Below are 18,427 nucleotides of genomic sequence, written 5' to 3' on the forward strand. Positions count from 1 at the left end.
CTTTCCGCCTCTAGTTCTTCTTCCAAAAGTGATTTCCAAAATTCTAATGGAACGTTCGTTTGTACTGCTGGTGGCTCCAGCTTGGCCTCACAGGTTTTGGTATGCGGATCTCATTCAGATGGCCAGTTGCCAACCTTGGACACTTCCGTTAAGACCAGACCTTCTATCTCAAGGCCCATTTTTCCATCAGGATCTCAAATCATTAAATTTGAAGGTATGGAAATTGAACACTTGATTCTTAGTCATAGAGGTTTCTCTGACTCAGTAATTAATACTATGTTACAGGCTCGTAAATCTGTGTCTAGGAAGATTTATTATCGAGTCTGAAAGACACATTTCTTGGTGTTCTTCTCATAAATTCTCCTGGCATTCTTTTAGAATTCCTAGAATTTTACAGTTTCTTCAGGATGGTTTGGATAAAGGTTTGTCTGCAAGTTCTTTGAAAGGACAAATCTCTGCTCTTTCTGTTCTTTTTCACAGAAAGATTGCTAATCTTCCTGATATTCATTGTTTTGTACAGGCTTTGGTTCGTATCAAACCTGTCATTAAGTCAATTTCTCCTCCTTGGAGTCTTAATTTGGTTCTGAGGGCTTTACAGGCTCCTCCGTTTGAACCTATGCATTCTCTGGATATTAAATTACTTTCTTGGAAAGTTTTGTTCCTTTTGGCCATCTCTTCTGCTTGAAGAGTTTCTGAGTTATCTGCTCTTTCTTGTGAATCTCCTTTTCTGATTTTTCATCAGGATAAGGCGGTGTTGCGGACTTCATTTCAATTTTTACCTAAGGTTGTGAATTCTAACAACATTAGTAGAGAAATTGTTGTCCCTTCATTGTGTCCTAATCCTAAGAATTCTCTGGAGAGATCTTTACATTCTTTGGATGTAGTAAGAGCTTTAAAATATTATGTTGAAGCTACTAAAGATTTTAGAAAGACTTCTAGTCTATTTGTTATCTTTTCTGGTTCCAGGAAAGGTCAGAAAGCTTCTGCCATTTCTTTGGCGACTTGGTTAAAGTCTTTGATTCATCATGCTTATGTGGAGTCGGGTAAATCCCTGCCTCAAAGGATTACGGCTCATGCTACTAGGTCAGTTTCTACTTCCTGGGCTTTTAGGAATGAAGCTTCTGTTGATCAGATTTGCAAAGCAGCAACTTGGTCTTCTTTGCATACTTTTACTAAATTCTACCATTTTGATGTTTTCTCTTCTTCTGAAGCAGTTTTTGGTAGAAAAGTACTTCAGGCAGCTGTTTCAGTTTGATTCTTCTGCTTATAATTTCAGTTTTTTTCATTATAAAATTAAAACTTTTTGATTTGGGTTGTGGATTATTTTTTTCAGCGGAATTGGCTGTCTTTATTTTATCCCTCCCTCTCTAGTGACTCTTGCGTGGATGTTCCACATCTTGGGTATGTGCTATCCCATACGTCACTAGCTCATGGACTCTTGCTAATTACATGAAAGAAAACATAATTTATGTAAGAACTTACCTGATAAATTCATTTCTTTCATATTAGCAAGAGTCCATGAGGCCCACCCTTTTTTTGGTGGTTATGATTTTTTTGTATAAAACACAATTATTCCAATTCCTTATTTTTGATGCTTTCGCTCCTTTCTTATCACCCCACTTCTTGGCTATTCGTTAAACTGAATTGTGGGTGTGGTGAGGGGTGTATTTATAGGCATTTTGAGGTTTGGGAAACTTTGCCCCTCCTGGTAGGAATGTATATCCCATACGTCACTAGCTCATGGACTCTTGCTAATATGAAAGAAATGAATTTATCAGGTAAGTTCTTACATAAATTATGTTTTTTGGTTTTCATATACCTAACTAGTGTGTGTGCACAATAGCATTTAATTAAACTCTTAGTTATAATAGTGCATAGAATTTGCAAATGTTTTTCTAGTTATTTTAGTACTTTTTAACTTTAAATATAAAGTCTTAAGCACAAAAAGCCTCTCATAGTACTTTGTTCACCAATTTTGTAAGTTATTTTCACAGTAATTTTATTATTGGTTAACATGAACAAGCTGTACAATGTATACATTTACATTTTATTTTTATTTTTTTACTTTACAGGGCAATTAGAGCATTTCGGGAAGTGCTTTATGTTGACCCCAGCTTTTGTCGCGCCAAGGAAATCCATTTACGACTTGGACTGATGTTCAAAGTGAACACAGACTATGAGTCAAGTCTAAAGGTGAGCTTGTCCAACATTTTTACAAAAAGATTTGAGAATTATGTGGAAATATCTTTGTGTTATGTGCAATTTTAAATATTAATTAAAATAGTTTGACTATGTTAAGTGATGCCTTTTTTGGTACTAAAAAATGTTGTTTGTAGATATAGGAAAGTTTTAATGCTATAATGCTTTTTTTTTTTTTTTTTAAAAAATTATCAATATTTACAATAGAATTCAAATTATTTCTTTCATATGGTGGTTTAGCATCCTTTATCCTTGACAAATGGGATTAAACTCCACTCCACCAGGAGACAGGCAAAAATTACCCAACATAGACAAGAGCTTTAATCCCTCCACTTCCTGATTCTTAATTTTTGCCTTCACTGGAGAGAGGTGAAATGGTGAGGAGCTGATATCTTCATGGAAAGGAGGGGTGCACAAACAGCTGTAGAATAGGACAGAGGAGTGTAGAGGAGTACCATAGGCAGTGAGAATAATTCTCCTGAGGGAGTTTTTCTAGGCTCACAAGGCTTACTTGAATGCAGGTCATCCTCCACCGCTGCGGATTACTGCTCATTTTATTAGATTAGTTGCTACTTCTTGGGCTTTCAAGAATGAGGATTCAGTTAATCAGATTTGCAAGGCAGCTACTTTGTCTAATTTGCATAATTTTCCTAAATTCTACCATTTTGATGTTTTTGCTTTTTCTGAAGCATCCTTTGGTAGAAATAGAAAGGTTCTTTAGGCAGGTTTCTTAGTTTAATTTTTGCCTGCTTAGTTTATTTTAAGAGTATTCAAAAACAAAAATGTGGGGGGGGGGGGTGTTTGTGGATTTAATTTCTCAGTGAAAAAATATTTTTAAATTCCTCCCTTTATTTTATTACTCGTGGACTCCGCAGCTTGGGTATTAGATCCCAGGACTAATGGATTGTGGACTCACCACCTGTATGAAAGAAAACATATTTTATACTTACCTGATAAATTAATTTCTTTAATGGGGGTGTGAGTGGAATGGTGGTATTTTGAGGTTATTTTTGTCTTTAGCACATCTTGTTTTTCCCCTGCTCCTTTTATGGCTCTTATTCCTTTTCCTTGCCTCACTTTGCTTGGCTATTCTTTAGATCAGTATTTCTTTCATGTAAGTGGCAAGAGTCCATGAGCTAGTGACGTATGGGATATACATTCCTACCATGAGGGTGCAAAGTTTCCCAAACCTCAAAATGCCTTTAAATACACCTCCCACCTTTCTCATACCTTAGTTTTACAAACTTTGCCTTCATTGGAGGGTGGTGAAGCAAGTTGTGCTTGATTTCTTCTGTGAAAGGCTCTTCTAAGCATTTTGAAGCCCAATTACTCTCAAAAGTACAGTGTTTGTCTGAGGGATGTGAAGGGAGTATTGCCTGATGATGCCATGTTTTCACCTATGGGAAATCTATTCTAGGGCTCTCTGTAAATTCGGTCGTGGGATTCATCTACCACCTCCCTATACAGTTCGGCATTATACTCCTCTACCATTACCTCTGCTGATATGTTTCAGTACTGGTTTGGCTGTCTGCTATATGTGGATGGGTGTCTTCAGGTAAGTATATATAATTTTTTTAAGACACTCTCAGCTATGTTTGGCACTTTATATTTTAAAGTTTTTATATATATATTGCATATATTTGCCATGAGTCAGGTCTATGTTTATTTCCATTTGAAGTCTTAACAGTTTCAGCATGGAAATTATGTTTTTGGGAGAAATTTAGTAATTTTTTCTTACCTGTGGTTCCAGCTAGTTTTAACTTCAAACTTGTTTTTCTTTCATGTAATTAGCAAGAGTCCATGAGCTAGTGACGTATGGGATATACATTCCTACCAGGAGGGGCAAAGTTTCCCAAACCTCAAAATGCCTATAAATACACCCCTCACCACACCCACAAATCAGTTTTACAAACTTTGCCTCCTATGGAGGTGGTGAAGTAAGTTTGTGCTAGATTCTACGTTGATATGCGCTCCGCAGCAGGTTGGAGCCCGGTTTTCCTCTCAGCGTGCAGTGAATGTCAGAGGGATGTGAGGAGAGTATTGCCTATTTGAATGCAGTGATCTCCTTCTATGGGGTCTATTTCATAGGTTCTCTGTTATCGGTCGTAGAGATTCATCTCTTACCTCCCTTTTCAGATCGACGATATACTCTTATATATACCATTTCCTCTACTGATTCTCGTTTCAGTACTGGTTTGGCTTTCTACTACATGTAGATGAGTGTCCTGGGGTAAGTAAGTCTTATTTTCTGTGACACTCTAAGCTATGGTTGGGCACTTTTTATATAAAGTTCTAAATATATGTATTCAAACATTTATTTGCCTTGACTCAGGATGTTCAACATTCCTTATTTCAGACAGTCAGTTTCATATTTGGGATAATGCATATGAATAATTCATTTTTTTCTTACCTTAAAAATTTGACTTTCCCTGTGGGCTGTTAGGCTCGCGGGGCTGAAAATGCTTCATTTTATTGCGTCATTCTTGGCGCAGACTTTTTTGGCGCAAAAATTATTTTCTGTTTCCGGCGTCATACGTGTCGCCGGAAGTTGCGTCATTTTTGACGTTCTTTTGCGCAAAAAGTGTCAGCGTTCCGGATGTGGCGTCATTTTTGGCGCCAAAAGCATTTAGGCGCCAAATAATGTGGGCGTCTTTTTTGGCGCGAAAAAATATGGGCGTCACTTTTGTCTCCACATTATTTAAGTCTCATTGATTTTTTGCTTCTGGTTGCTAGAAGCTTATTCACTGGCATTTTTTTCCCATTCCTGAAACTGTCATTTAAGGAATTTGATCAATTTTGCTTTATATGTTGTTTTTTCTATTACATATTGCAAGATGTCCCACGTTGAAGCTGAGTCAGAAGATACTTATGGAATATCCCTGCCTGGGGCTGGAGCTACCAAAGCTAAGTGTATCTACTGTAAACTTATGGTATCTGTTCATCCAGCTGTTGTTTGTACTGTTTTGTCATGACAAACTGTTTATGCAGATAATATTTCCTTTAAGTACTGTTACATTACCTGTTGCTGTTCTGTCAACATCTAATACTCAGAGTGTTCCTGATAACATAAGAGATTTTGTTTTTAAATCCATTAAGAAGGCTATGTCTGTTATTCCTCCTTCTAGTAAATGTAAAAAGTCTTTTAAAACTTCTCATTTCTCCTGTTAAGTGTAGTCAGTCCACGGGTCATCCATTACTTATGGGATATTAACTCCTCCCTAACAGGAAGTGCAAGAGGATCACCCAAGCAGAGCTGCTATATAGCTCCTCCCCTCTACGTCATACCCAGTCATTCTCTTGCACCTAACTAATAGATAGGACGTGTGAGAGGACTGTGGTTATTAAAATTAGTTTTTATTTCTTCAATCAAAAGTTTGTTATTTTAAACAGCACCGGAGTGTGTTGTTTTTTTCTCAGGCAGCATTAGAAGAAGAATCTACCTGAGTTGTGTATGATCTTAGCGGACGTAACTAAGATCCATTTGCTGTTCTCGGCCATTCTGAGGAGCGAGGTAACTTCAGAACAGGGGACAGCGGGCAGGGTTCACCTGCAAGGAGGTATGTTGCAGTATATTATTTTCTAAGGAATGGAATTGACTGAGAAAATACTGCTAATACCGATGTAATGTAAGTACAGCCTTAAATGCAGTAGTTGTAACTGGTATCAGGCTGATATGTGTGTATGTTTGCACTGAAGTATTTCTGGGGAATGGCACTTCACTAAGAAAATACTGTATATATATAACTTATAGCCTCTCTGCAGTGAAAGCGACTAGCAACAGGCTTTTTATTAACATCTCATATAATTATATTTAAAACGTTTACTGGCATGTTAATCGTTTTTTCTTCTGTTATGTGTGATCAGTCCACGGGTCATCATTACTTCTGGGATATAACTCCTCCCCAACAGGAAATGCAAGAGGATTCACCCAGCAGAGCCGCACATAGCTCCTCCCCTCTACGCCAGTCCCAGTCATTCTCTTGCACCCAACGACTAGATAGGATGTGTGAGAGGACTATGGTGATTATACTTAGTTTTTATGACTTCAATCAAAAGTTTGTTATTTTACAATAGCACCGGAGCGTGTTATTCCTTCTCTGGCAGAGTTTGAGGAAGAATCTACCAGAGTTTTTTACTATGATTTTAACCGGAGTAGTTAAGATCATATTGCTGTTCTCGGCCATCTGAGGGAGGTAAAAGCTTCAGATCAGGGGACAGCGGGCAGATGAATCTGCATTGAGGTATGTTGCAGTTTTTATTTTCTGAATGGAATTGATGAGAAAATCCTGCCATACCGTTATAATGACATGTATGTATACACTTCAGTATTCTGGGGATGGTATTTCACCGGAACTACTCTGTTAAAAGTCACTAATCCTTTTAATAAGTATTTATCATGTTAAACGTTTTTGCTGGAATGTAGAATCGTTTACATTTCTGAGGTACTGAGTGAATAAATATTTGGGCATTATTTTCCACTTGGCAGTTGTTTGCTTTTAATTGTGACAGTTTCGTTTCTCTTCACTGCTGTGTGTGAGGGGGAGGGGCCGTTTTTGGCGCTCTTTGCTACGCATCAAAAATTTCCAGTCAGCTACTCTTATATTTCCTGCATGATCCGGTTCATCTCTAACAGATCTCAGGGGTCTTCAAACTTCTTTGGAGGGAGGTAGATTCTCTCAGCAGAGCTGTGAGAATTTTATATTGACTGTGAATAAAAGCGTTGCTCTGTAATTTTTTATGTCAAATTTAATTATTGTTATTTTACTAATGGGAACAAACCTTTACTAAAAGTTGTGTTGTTTTAAAGTTTGATGCTATAACTGTTTTTCAGTTCATTATTTCAACTGTCATTTAATCGTTTAGTACCTCTTTGAGGCACAGTACGTTTTTGCTAAAAAAGATTATAACCAAGTTGCAAGTTTATTGCTAGTGTGTTAAACATGTCTGACTCAGAGGAAGATATCTGTGTCATTTGTTCCAATGCCAAGGTGGAGCCCAATAGAAATTTATGTACTAACTGTATTGATGCTACTTTAAATAAAAGTCAATCTGTACAATTTGAACAAATTTCACCAAACAGCGAGGGGAGAGTTATGCCGACTAACTCGCCTCGCGCGACAGTACCTGCATCTCCCGCCCGGGAGGTGCGTGATATTATGGCGCCTAGTACATCTGGGCGGCCATTACAGATAACATTACAAGATATGGCTACTGTTATGACTGAAGTTTTGTCTAAATTACCAGAACTAAGAGGCAAGCGTGATCACTCTGGGGTGAGAACAGAGTGCGCTGACAATACTAGGGCCATGTCTGATACTGCGTCACAGCTTGCAGAGCATGAGGACGGTGAGCTTCATTCTGTGGGTGACGGTTCTGATCCAAACAGATTGGATTCAGATATTTCAAATTTTAAATTTAAATTGGAGAACCTCCGTGTATTACTAGGGGAGGTTTTAGCAGCTCTCAATGATTGTAACACCGTTGCAATACCAGAGAAACTGTGTAGGTTGGATAAATACTTTGCGGTACCGGCGAGTACTGACGTTTTTCCTATACCTAAGAGACTAACTGAAATTGTTACTAAGGAGTGGGATAGACCCGGTGTGCCGTTCTCACCCCCTCCAATATTTAGAAAGATGTTTCCAATAGACGCCACCACTCGGGACTTATGGCAAACGGTCCCTAAGGTGGAGGGAGCAGTTTCTACTTTAGCTAAGCGTACCACTATCCCGGTGGAGGATAGCTGTGCTTTTTCAGATCCAATGGATAAAAAATTAGAGGGTTACCTTAAGAAAATGTTTGTTCAACAAGGTTTTATATTGCAACCCCTTGCATGTATCGCGCCGATTACGGCTGCGGCAGCATTTTGGATTGATTCTCTGGAAGAGAACCTTAGTTCATCTACGCTAGACGACATTACGGACAGGCTTAGAGTCCTTAAACTAGCTAATTCATTCATTTCGGAGGCCGTAGTACATTTAACCAAACTTACGGCTAAGAACTCAGGATTCGCCATCCAGGCACGTAGGGCGCTGTGGCTAAAATCCTGGTCAGCTGATGTTACTTCTAAGTCCAAATTACTTAATATACCTTTCAAGGGGCAGTCTTTATTTGGGCCCGGTTTGAAAGAAATTATCGCTGACATTACAGGAGGTAAGGGCCACGCCCTACCTCAAGACAAAGCCAAAGCTAAGGCTAGACAGTCTAATTTTCGTCCCTTTCGGAATTTCAAAACAGGAGCAGCATCAACCTCCACTGCACCAAAACAGGAGGGAGCTGTTGCTCGTTACAGGCAAGGCTGGAAGCCTAACCAGTCCTGGAACAAGGGCAAACAGGCCAGGAAACCTGCTGCTGCCCCAAAGACAGCATGAACCGAGAGCCCCCGATCCGGGACCGGATCTAGTGGGGGGCAGACTTTCTCTCTTCGCCCAGGCCTGGGCAAGAGATGTTCAGGATCCCTGGGCGCTAGAGATCATATCTCAGGGATACCTTCTAGACTTCAAATTATCTCCCCCAAGAGGGAGATTTCATCTGTCAAGGTTGTCAACAAACCAGATAAAGAAAGAAGCGTTTCTACGCTGTGTACAAGATCTATTATTAATGGGAGTGATCCATCCGGTTCCGCGGTCGGAACAAGGACAAGGGTTCTACTCAAACCTGTTTGTGGTTCCCAAAAAAGAGGGAACTTTCAGGCCAATTTTAGATTTAAAGATTCTAAACAAATTCCTAAGAGTTCCATCGTTCAAAATGGAAACTATTCGGACAATCTTACCCATGATCCAAAAGGGTCAGTACATGACCACAGTGGATTTAAAAGATGCTTACCTTCACATACCGATTCACAAAGATCATCACCGGTATCTACGGTTTGCCTTCCTAGACAGGCACTACCAGTTTGTAGCTCTTCCATTCGGATTGGCTACGGCTCCAAGAATCTTCACAAAGGTTCTGGGTGCCCTTCTGGCGGTACTAAGACCGCGAGGGATTTCGGTAGCTCCGTACCTAGACGACATTCTAATACAAGCTTCAAGCTTTCAAACTGCCAAGTCTCATACAGAGTTAGTTCTGGCATTTCTAAGGTCGCATGGATGGAAAGTGAACGAAAAGAAGAGTTCTCTTTTTCCTCTCACAAGAGTTCCATTCTTGGGGACTCTTATAGATTCTGTAGAAATGAAGATTTACCTGACAGAAGACAGGTTAACAAAGCTTCAAAATGCATGCCGTGTCCTTCATTCCATTCAACACCCGTCAGTAGCTCAATGCATGGAGGTGATCGGCTTAATGGTAGCGGCAATGGACATAGTACCTTTTGCACCCCTACACCTCAGACCGCTGCAATTGTGCATGCTAAATCAGTGGAATGGGGATTACTCAGATTTGTCCCCTACTCTGAATCTGAATCAAGAGACCAGAAATTCTCTTCTATGGTGGCTTTATCGGCCACACCTGTCCAGGGGGATGCCATTCAGCAGGCCAGACTGGACAATTGTAACAACAGACGCCAGCCTACTAGGTTGGGGCGCTGTCTGGAATTCTCTGAAGGCTCAGGGACTATGGAATCAGGAGGAGAGTCTCCTTCCAATAAACATTCTAGAATTGAGAGCAGTTCTCAATGCCCTTCTGGCTTGGCCCCAATTAACAACTCGGGGGTTCATCAGGTTTCAGTCGGACAACATCACGACTGTAGCTTACATCAACCATCAGGGAGGGACAAGAAGCTCCCTAGCAATGATGGAAGTATCAAAGATAATTCGCTGGGCAGAGTCTCACTCTTGCCACCTGTCAGCAATCCACATCCCGGGAGTGGAGAACTGGGAGGCGGATTTCTTGAGTCGCCAGACTTTTCATCCGGGGGAGTGGGAACTTCATCCGGAGGTTTTTGCCCAAATACTTCGACGTTGGGGCAAACCAGAGATAGATCTCATGGCGTCTCGCCAGAACGCCAAACTTCCTCACTACGGGTCCAGATCCAGGGATCCGGGAGCGGTTCTGATAGATGCTTTGACAGCACCTTGGAACTTCGGGATGGCTTATGTGTTTCCACCCTTCCCGCTGCTTCCTCGATTGATTGCCAAAATCAAACAGGAGAGAGCATCAGTGATTCTAATAGCGCCTGCATGGCCACGCAGGACTTGGTATGCAGATCTAGTGGACATGTCATCCTGTCCGCCTTGGTCTCTACCTCTAAGACAGGACCTTCTGATACAGGGTCCATTCAAACATCAAAATCTAACTTCTCTGAAGCTGACTGCTTGGAAATTGAACGCTTGATTTTATCAAAACGTGGTTTTTCTGAGTCGGTTATTGATACCCTGATACAGGCTAGGAAGCCTGTTACCAGAAAGATTTACCATAAAATATGGCGTAAATACCTATACTGGTGCGAATCCAAACGTTACTCCTGGAGTAAGGTTAGGATCCCTAGGATATTGTCCTTTCTACAAGAAGGTTTAGAAAAGGGTTTATCAGCTAGTTCATTAAAGGGACAGATTTCAGCTCTGTCCATCTTGTTACACAGGCGTCTGTCAGAAAATCCAGACGTCCAGGCCTTTTGTCAGGCTTTAGCTAGGATCAAGCCTGTGTTTAAAGCTGTTGCTCCGCCATGGAGTTTAAACTTAGTTCTTAACGTTTTACAGGGTGTTCCGTTTGAACCCCTTCATTCCATTGATATAAAATTGTTATCTTGGAAAGTTCTGTTTTTAATGGCTATTTCCTCGGCTCGAAGAGTCTCTGAGTTATCAGCTTTACATTGTGATTCTCCTTATCTGATTTTTCACTCAGACAAGGTAGTTCTGCGTACTAAACCTGGGTTCTTACCTAAGGTAGTCACTAACAGGAATATCAATCAAGAGATTGTTGTTCCATCCTTGTGTCCAAATCCTTCTTCAAAGAAGGAACGTCTTCTACACAATCTGGATGTAGTTCGTGCCCTCAAGTTCTACTTGCAGGCAACTAAAGATTTTCGCCAAACTTCTTCCCTGTTTGTCGTTTATTCTGGACAGAGGAGAGGTCAAAAAGCTTCTGCTACCTCTCTCTCTTTTTGGCTTCGTAGCATAATACGTTTAGCCTATGAGACTGCTGGACAGCAGCCTCCTGAAAGAATTACAGCTCACTCCACTAGAGCTGTGGCTTCCACTTGGGCCTTTAAGAATGAGGCCTCTGTTGAACAGATTTGCAAGGCTGCAACTTGGTCTTCGCTTCATACTTTTTCCAAATTTTACAAATTTGATACTTTTGCTTCTTCGGAGGCTATTTTTGGGAGAAAGGTTCTTCAGGCAGTGGTTCCTTCTGTATAATGAGCCTGCCTATCCCTCCCGTCATCCGTGTACTTTTGCTTTGGTATTGGTATCCCAGAAGTAATGATGACCCGTGGACTGATCACACATAACAGAAGAAAACATAATTTATGCTTACCTGATAAATTCCTTTCTTCTGTTGTGTGATCAGTCCACGGCCCGCCCTTTTTTTTAAGGCAGGTAAATATCTTTTAAATTATACTCCAGTCACCACTTCACCCTTGGTTACTCCTTTCTCGTTGATTCTTGGTCGAATGACTGGGACTGGCGTAGAGGGGAGGAGCTATGTGCGGCTCTGCTGGGTGAATCCTCTTGCATTTCCTGTTGGGGAGGAGTTATATCCCAGAAGTAATGATGACCCGTGGACTGATCACACAACAGAAGAAAGGAATTTATCAGGTAAGCATAAATTATGTTTTCTCTGAGGTACTTGGTGAAAATTTTTTCATGGGCATTATTTTTCCACATGGCTGTCGTTTGTTTTGAATAAAATCAGTTTACTGAGCTTCCCCACTGTTGTAGTATGAGTGGGAGGGGCCTATTTTGGCACTTTTACTGCGCAGTAAAAATTCAGTCACAAGTCTTCCTGTTCACCCTGCATGATCCAGGACGTCTCTACAGAGCTCAGGGGTCTCCAAAACTAGTTTTGAGGGAGGTAATCACTCACAGCAGACCTGTGAGACTGTGCTTTGACTGTGATAAAAACGTATATATTTTTATTGTTATCCGTTTTTTGGTATTAAGGGGTTAATCATCCATTTGCTAGTGGGTGCAATCCTTTGCTAAATTAATAAATTTAATGTGAAAATTTGGTTTCTATAACTAATCCGGTTCATGTTATTTCAACTGTGACAGTTTTTTGTGTGCTTCTTAAAGGCACAGTAACGTTTTTTATATTGCTTGTAAATTTATTTGAAAAGTATTTTCCAAGCTTGCTAGTTTAATTGCTAGTTTGTTTAAACATGTCTGACACAGAGGAATCTCTTTGTGCAATATGTTCAAAGGCCAATGTGGAGCCCAATAGAAATTTGTGTACTAATTGCATTAATGCTACTTTAAGTAAAAGCCAATCTGTACATGTAAAGAAAATTTCACCAGACAACGAGGGGGAAGTTATGCCGACTAACTCTCCTCACGTGTCAGTACCTGCATCTCCCGCTCAGGAGGTGCGTGATATTGTGACGCCAAGTACTTCAGGGCGGCCATTACAAATCACCTTGCAAGACATGGCTAATGTTATGACTGAAGTTTTATCTAAATTGCCAGAACTTAGGGGTAAACGCGACCACTCTGGAGTGAGACCAGAGTGCGCTGAAAATACTAGGGCCATGTCTGATACTGCGTCACAATTTGCAGAACATGAAGACGGAGAGCTTCATTCTGTGGGTGACGGATCTGATCCAAATAAACTGGATTCAGACATTTCAAATTTTAAATTTAAGCTTGAGAACCTCTGTGTGTTACTAGGGGAGGTATTAGCGGCTCTGAATGATTGTAACACGGTTGCAATCCCATAGAAAATATGTAGGCTGGATAAATATTTTGCGGTACCGACGTGTACTGACGTTTTTTCCTATACCTAAAAGGCTTACAGAAATTGTTAACAAGGAGTGGGATAGACCCGGTGTGCCTTTCTCACCCCCTCCTATATTTTTAAAAATGTTTCCAATAGACGCCACCACACGGGACTTATGGCAGACGGTCCCTAAGGTGGAGGGAGCAGTTTCTACTTTAGCTAAGCGTACCACTATCCCGGTGGAGGATAGCTGTGCTTTTTCAAATCCAATGGATAAAAAGTTAGAGGGTTACCTTAAGAAAATGTTCAACAAGGTTTTATATTGCAACCCCTTGCATGCATTGCGCCTGTCACGGCTGCGGCGGCATTCTGGTTTGAGTCTCTGGAAGAGACCATTAGTTCAGCTACATTGGATGAGATTACAGACAAGCTTAGAGTCCTTAAGCTAGCTAATTCATTTATTTCTGATGCCGTAGTACATTTGACTAAACTTACGGCTAAGAACTCCGGATTCGCCATTCAGGCGCGCAGAGCGCTGTTGCTTAAATCCTGGTCAGCTGATGTGACTTCTAAATCTAAATTGCTTAACATACCTTTCAAGGGGCAGACCTTATTCGGGCCCGGTTTGAAAGGAATTATCGCTGACATTACTGGAGGTAAGGGACATGCCCTGCCTCAAGACAGAGCCAAACCAAGGGCTAGACAGTCTAATTTTCGTGCCTTTCGCAACTTCAAGGCAGGAGCAGCATCAACTTCCTCCACTCCAAAACAGGAAGGAACTGTTGCTCGCTACAGACAGGGCTGGAAACCTAACCAGACCTGGAACAAGGGCAAGCAGGCCAGAAAACCTGCTGCTGCCCCTAAGACAGCATGAAGTGAGGGCCCCCGATCCGGAAACGGATCTAGTGGGGGGCAGACTTTCTCTCTTCGCCCAGGCTTGGGCAAGAGATGTCCAGGATCCCTGGGCGTTAGAGATCATATCTCAGGGATATCTTCTGGACTTCAAAGCTTCTCCTCCAAAAGGGAGATTTCATCTTTCAAGGTTGTCAGCAAACCAGATAAAGAAAGAGGCGTTTCTACGCTGTGTTCAAGATCTTTTACTAATGGGAGTGATCCACCCGGTTCCGCGGTCGGAACACGGACAAGGGTTTTACTCAAATCTGTTTGTGGTTCCCAAGAAAGAAGGAACCTTCAGACCAATCTTGGATTTAAAGATCCTAAACAAATTCCTAAGAGTTCCATCGTTCAAAATGGAAACTATTCGGACAATCTTACCCATGATCCAAAAAGGTCAGTACATGACCACAGTGGATTTAAAGGATGCGTACCTTCACATACCGATTCACAAGGATCATTACCGGTACCTAAGGTTTGCCTTCCTAGACAGGCATTACCAGTTTGTAGCTCTTCCCTTCGGGTTAGCTACTGCTCCAAGAATCTTCACAAAGGTTCTGGGTTCTCTTCTGGCGGTACTAAGACCGCAAGGAATATCGGTAGCTCCGTACCTAGACGACATTCTGATACAAGCGTCAAGTTTCCAAGCTGCCAAGTCTCATACAGAGTTAGTACTGGCATTTCTAAGGTCACATGGGTGGAAGGTGAACGAAGAAAAGAGTTCTCTATTGCCACTCACAAGAGTTCCCTTCTTAGGGACTCTTATAGACTCGGTAGAAATGAAAATTTACCTGACAGAGGACAGGTTAACAAAACTCCTAAATGCTTGCCGTGTCCTTCATTCCATTCCACACCCGTCAGTGGCTCAATGCATGGAGGTAATCGGTTTAATAGTAGCGGCAATGGACATAGTTCCCTTTGCACGCCTGCATCTCAGACCACTGCAGTTGTGCATGCTAAGTCAGTGGAATGGGGATTACTCAGATTTGTCCCCTATGCTGAATCTGGATCAAGAGACCAGAAATTCTCTTCTATGGTGGCTCTCTCGGCCACATCTGTCCAAGGGGATGCCCTTCAGCAGACCAGATTGGACGATTGTAACAACAGACGCCAGCCTGCTAGGTTGGGGCGCTGTCTGGAATTCCCTGAAGTCTCAGGGATCATGGACTCAGGAGGAGAGTCTCCTTCCCATAAACATTCTGGAATTAAGAGCAGTTTTCAATGCCCTTCTAGCTTGGCCTCAGCTAGCATCTCTGAGGTTCATCAGGTTTCAGTCGGACAACATCACGACTGTGGCTTACATCAACCATCAAGGAGGGACAAGGAGTTCCCTAGCGATGATGGAAGTCTCAAAGATAATTCTCTGGGCAGAGTCTCACTCTTGCCACCTATCAGCGATCCACATCCCAGGCGTGGAGAACTGGGAGGCGGATTTCCTAAGTCGCCAGACCTTTCATCCGGGGGAGTGGGAACTTCATCCGGAGGTCTTTGCCCAAATACTTTGGCGTTGGGGCAAACCAGATATGGATCTCATGGCGTCTTGCCAGAACGCCAAGCTTCCTTGTTACGGGTCCAGGTCCAGGGACCCGGGAGCGGTTCTGATAGATGCTCTGACAGCACCTTGGAACTTCAAGATGGCTTATGTGTTTCCACCCTTCCCGATGCTTCCTCGATTGATTGCCTACTCTCAGTAACTAGGAAGTGCAGAGCGACTGTGGTGACAAAAATGTTAGTTTTTTATTTCTCAAGCAAAAGTTTGTTATTTTAAATGGTGCCGCTGTGTACTATTTACTCTCTGGCAGAAAAGAGATGAAGATTTCTGCAAGGAGGATTATGATCTTAGCACTTTGTAACTAAGATCCACTGCTGTTCTCACAAGGGCTGAAGAGTACAGGAAATCTTCAGTTGTGGGAACGTTTTGCATGCTAAGCTGCATATGAGGTATGTTCAGTCTATATTTCTTTCATGTAATTGGCAACAGTCCATGAGCTAGTGACATATGGGATATACAATCCTACCAGGAGGGGCAAAGTTTCCCAAACCTCAAAATGCCTATAAATACACCCCTCACCACACCCACAATTCAGTTCTACAAACTTTGCCTCCTATGGAGGTGGTGAAGTAAGTTTGTGCTAAGATTTCTACGTTGATATGCGCTTCTCAGCATTGTTGAAGCCCGATTCCTCTCGGAGTACAGCGAATGTCAGAGGGATTTGAAGGGAGTATCACCTATTGAATACGATGATTTCTCTAACGGGGGTCTTTTTCATGGGTTCTCTGTTATCGGTCGTAGAGATTCATCTCCTACCTCCCTTTTCAGATCGACGATATACTCTCAATTTACCATTACCTCTACTAATAACCGTTTTAGTACTGGTTTGGCTATCTGCTATATGTGGATGGGTGTCTTTTGGTAAGTATGTTTTCTCTTGTTAAGTGTATCCAGTCCACGGATCATCCATTACTTGTGGGATATTCTCCTTCCCAACAGGAAGTTGCAAGAGGATCACCCACAGCAGAGCTGCTATATAGCTCCTCCCCTCACTGCCATATCCAGTCATTCTCTTGCAACTTTCAACTAAGATGGAGGTCGTAAGAGCACTGTGGTGTTTTATACTTAGTTTATTTCTTCAATCAAAAGTTTGTTATTTTTAAATGCTACCGGAGTGTACTGTTTATTTAGAAGAAGAATCTGCCTGCGTTTTCTATGATCTTAGCAGAAGTAACTAAGATCCTTTGCTGTTCTCACATATTCTGAGGAGTGAGGTAACTTCAGAGGGGGAATAGCGTGCAGGTTTTCCTGCAATAAGGTATGTGCAGTTAAAATATTTTTCTAGGGATGGAATTTGCTAGAAAATGCTGCTGATACCGAAGTAATGTAAGTAAAGCCTTAAATGCAGTGATAGCGACTGGTATCAGGCTTATTAATAGAGATACATACTCTTATAAAAGTGTATTTTAAAACGTTTGCTGGCATGTTTAATCGTTTTTTACATATGTTTGGTGATAAAACTTATTGGGGCCTAGTTTTTTCCACATGGCTGGCTTAAATTTTGCCTAGAAACAGTTCCCTGAGGCTTCCCACTGTTGTAATATGAGTGGGAGGGGCCTATTTTGGCGTTTTTTTTGCACAGCAAAAATTACAGACACAGACATCCAGCTTCTTCCTGCATGATCCAGGACTTCTCTGAAGGGCTCAAAAGGCTTCAAAAGTCGTATTGAGGGAGGTAAAAAGCCACAGTAGAGCTGTGGCAGTTGTTGTGACTGTTTAAAAAACGTTTTTGTCATTTGTTATTCCGTTTTTGGTATTAAGGGGTTAATCATCCATTTGCAAGTGGGTGCAATGCTCTGCTAACTTATTACATACACTGTAAAAATTTCGATAGTGTAACTGCATTTTTTCACTGTTATTTCAAAATTTGGGAAAATTTGTGTTTCTTAAAGGCGCAGTAACGTTTTTTTATATTGCTTGTAAACTTGTTTTAAAGTGTTTTCCAAGCTTGCTAGTCTCATTGCTAGTCTGTTTAAACATGTCTGACACAGAGGAACCTACTTGTTCATTATGTTTGAAAGCCATGGTGGAGCCCTATAGGAGAATGTGTACTAAATGTATTGATTTCACCTTAAACAGTAAAGATCAGTCTTTATCTATAAAAGAATTATCACCAGAGGGTTCTGTCGAGGGGGAAGTTATGCCGACTAACTCTCCCCACATGTCAGACCCTTCGCCTCCCGCTCAGGGGACGCACGCTAATATGGCGCCAATTACATCAGGGACGCCCATAGCGATTACCTTGCAGGACATGGCTGCAATCATGAATAATACCCTGTCAGAGGTATTATCTAGATTGCCTGAATTAAGAGGCAAGCACGATAGCTCTGGGGTTAGGAGAGATACAGAGCGCGCAAATGCTGTTAGAGCCATGTCTGATACTGCGTCACAGTATGCAGAACATGAGGACGGAGAGCTTCAGTCTGTGGGTGACATCTCTGACTCGGGGAAACCTGATTCAGAGATTTCTAATTTTAAATTTAAGCTTGAGAACCTCTGTGTATTGCTTGGGGAGGTATTAGCTGCTCTGAATGACTGTAACACAGTTGCAATTCCAGAGAAATTGTGTAGGCTGGATAGATACTATGCGGTGTCAGTGTGTACTGACATTTTTCCTATACCTAAAAGGCTTACAGAAATTATTAGCAAGGAGTGGGATAGACCCGGTGTGCCCTTTTCCCCACCTCCTATATTTAGAAAAATGTTTCCAATAGACGCCACTACACGGGACTTATGGCAGACGGTCCCTAAGGTGGAGGGAGCAGTTTCTACTTTAGCAAAGCGTACCACTATCCCGGTTGAGGACAGTTGTGCTTTTTCAGATCCAATGGATAAAAAATTGGATGGTTACCTTAAGAAAATGTTTATTCAACAAGGTTTTATTTTACAGCCCCTTGCATGCATTGTGCCTGTCACTGCTGCGGCTGCATTCTGGTTTGAGGCCCTGGAAGAGGCTATCCAGACAGCTCC

The 18,427-nt window shown here is 41.6% G+C and overlaps 1 protein-coding gene across 1 annotated transcript in view; it reads left to right on the plus strand.

Annotated features, from left to right (window-relative positions):
* The window catches only part of KDM6A (lysine demethylase 6A), a 926,232-nt gene that overhangs the window by 308,426 nt on the left and 599,379 nt on the right, over nt 1-18,427 (plus strand). Inside the window, exon 4 of the mRNA XM_053705281.1 lies at nt 2,073-2,193. Coding sequence (XP_053561256.1) covers nt 2,073-2,193 — 121 coding nt within the window. The remainder of the gene's footprint in view (nt 1-2,072; nt 2,194-18,427) is intronic.

The sequence above is a fragment of the Bombina bombina genome, chromosome 3 (genome assembly GCF_027579735.1).
Source record: "Bombina bombina isolate aBomBom1 chromosome 3, aBomBom1.pri, whole genome shotgun sequence".
Classification (NCBI taxonomy): Eukaryota; Metazoa; Chordata; class Amphibia; order Anura; family Bombinatoridae; genus Bombina; species Bombina bombina.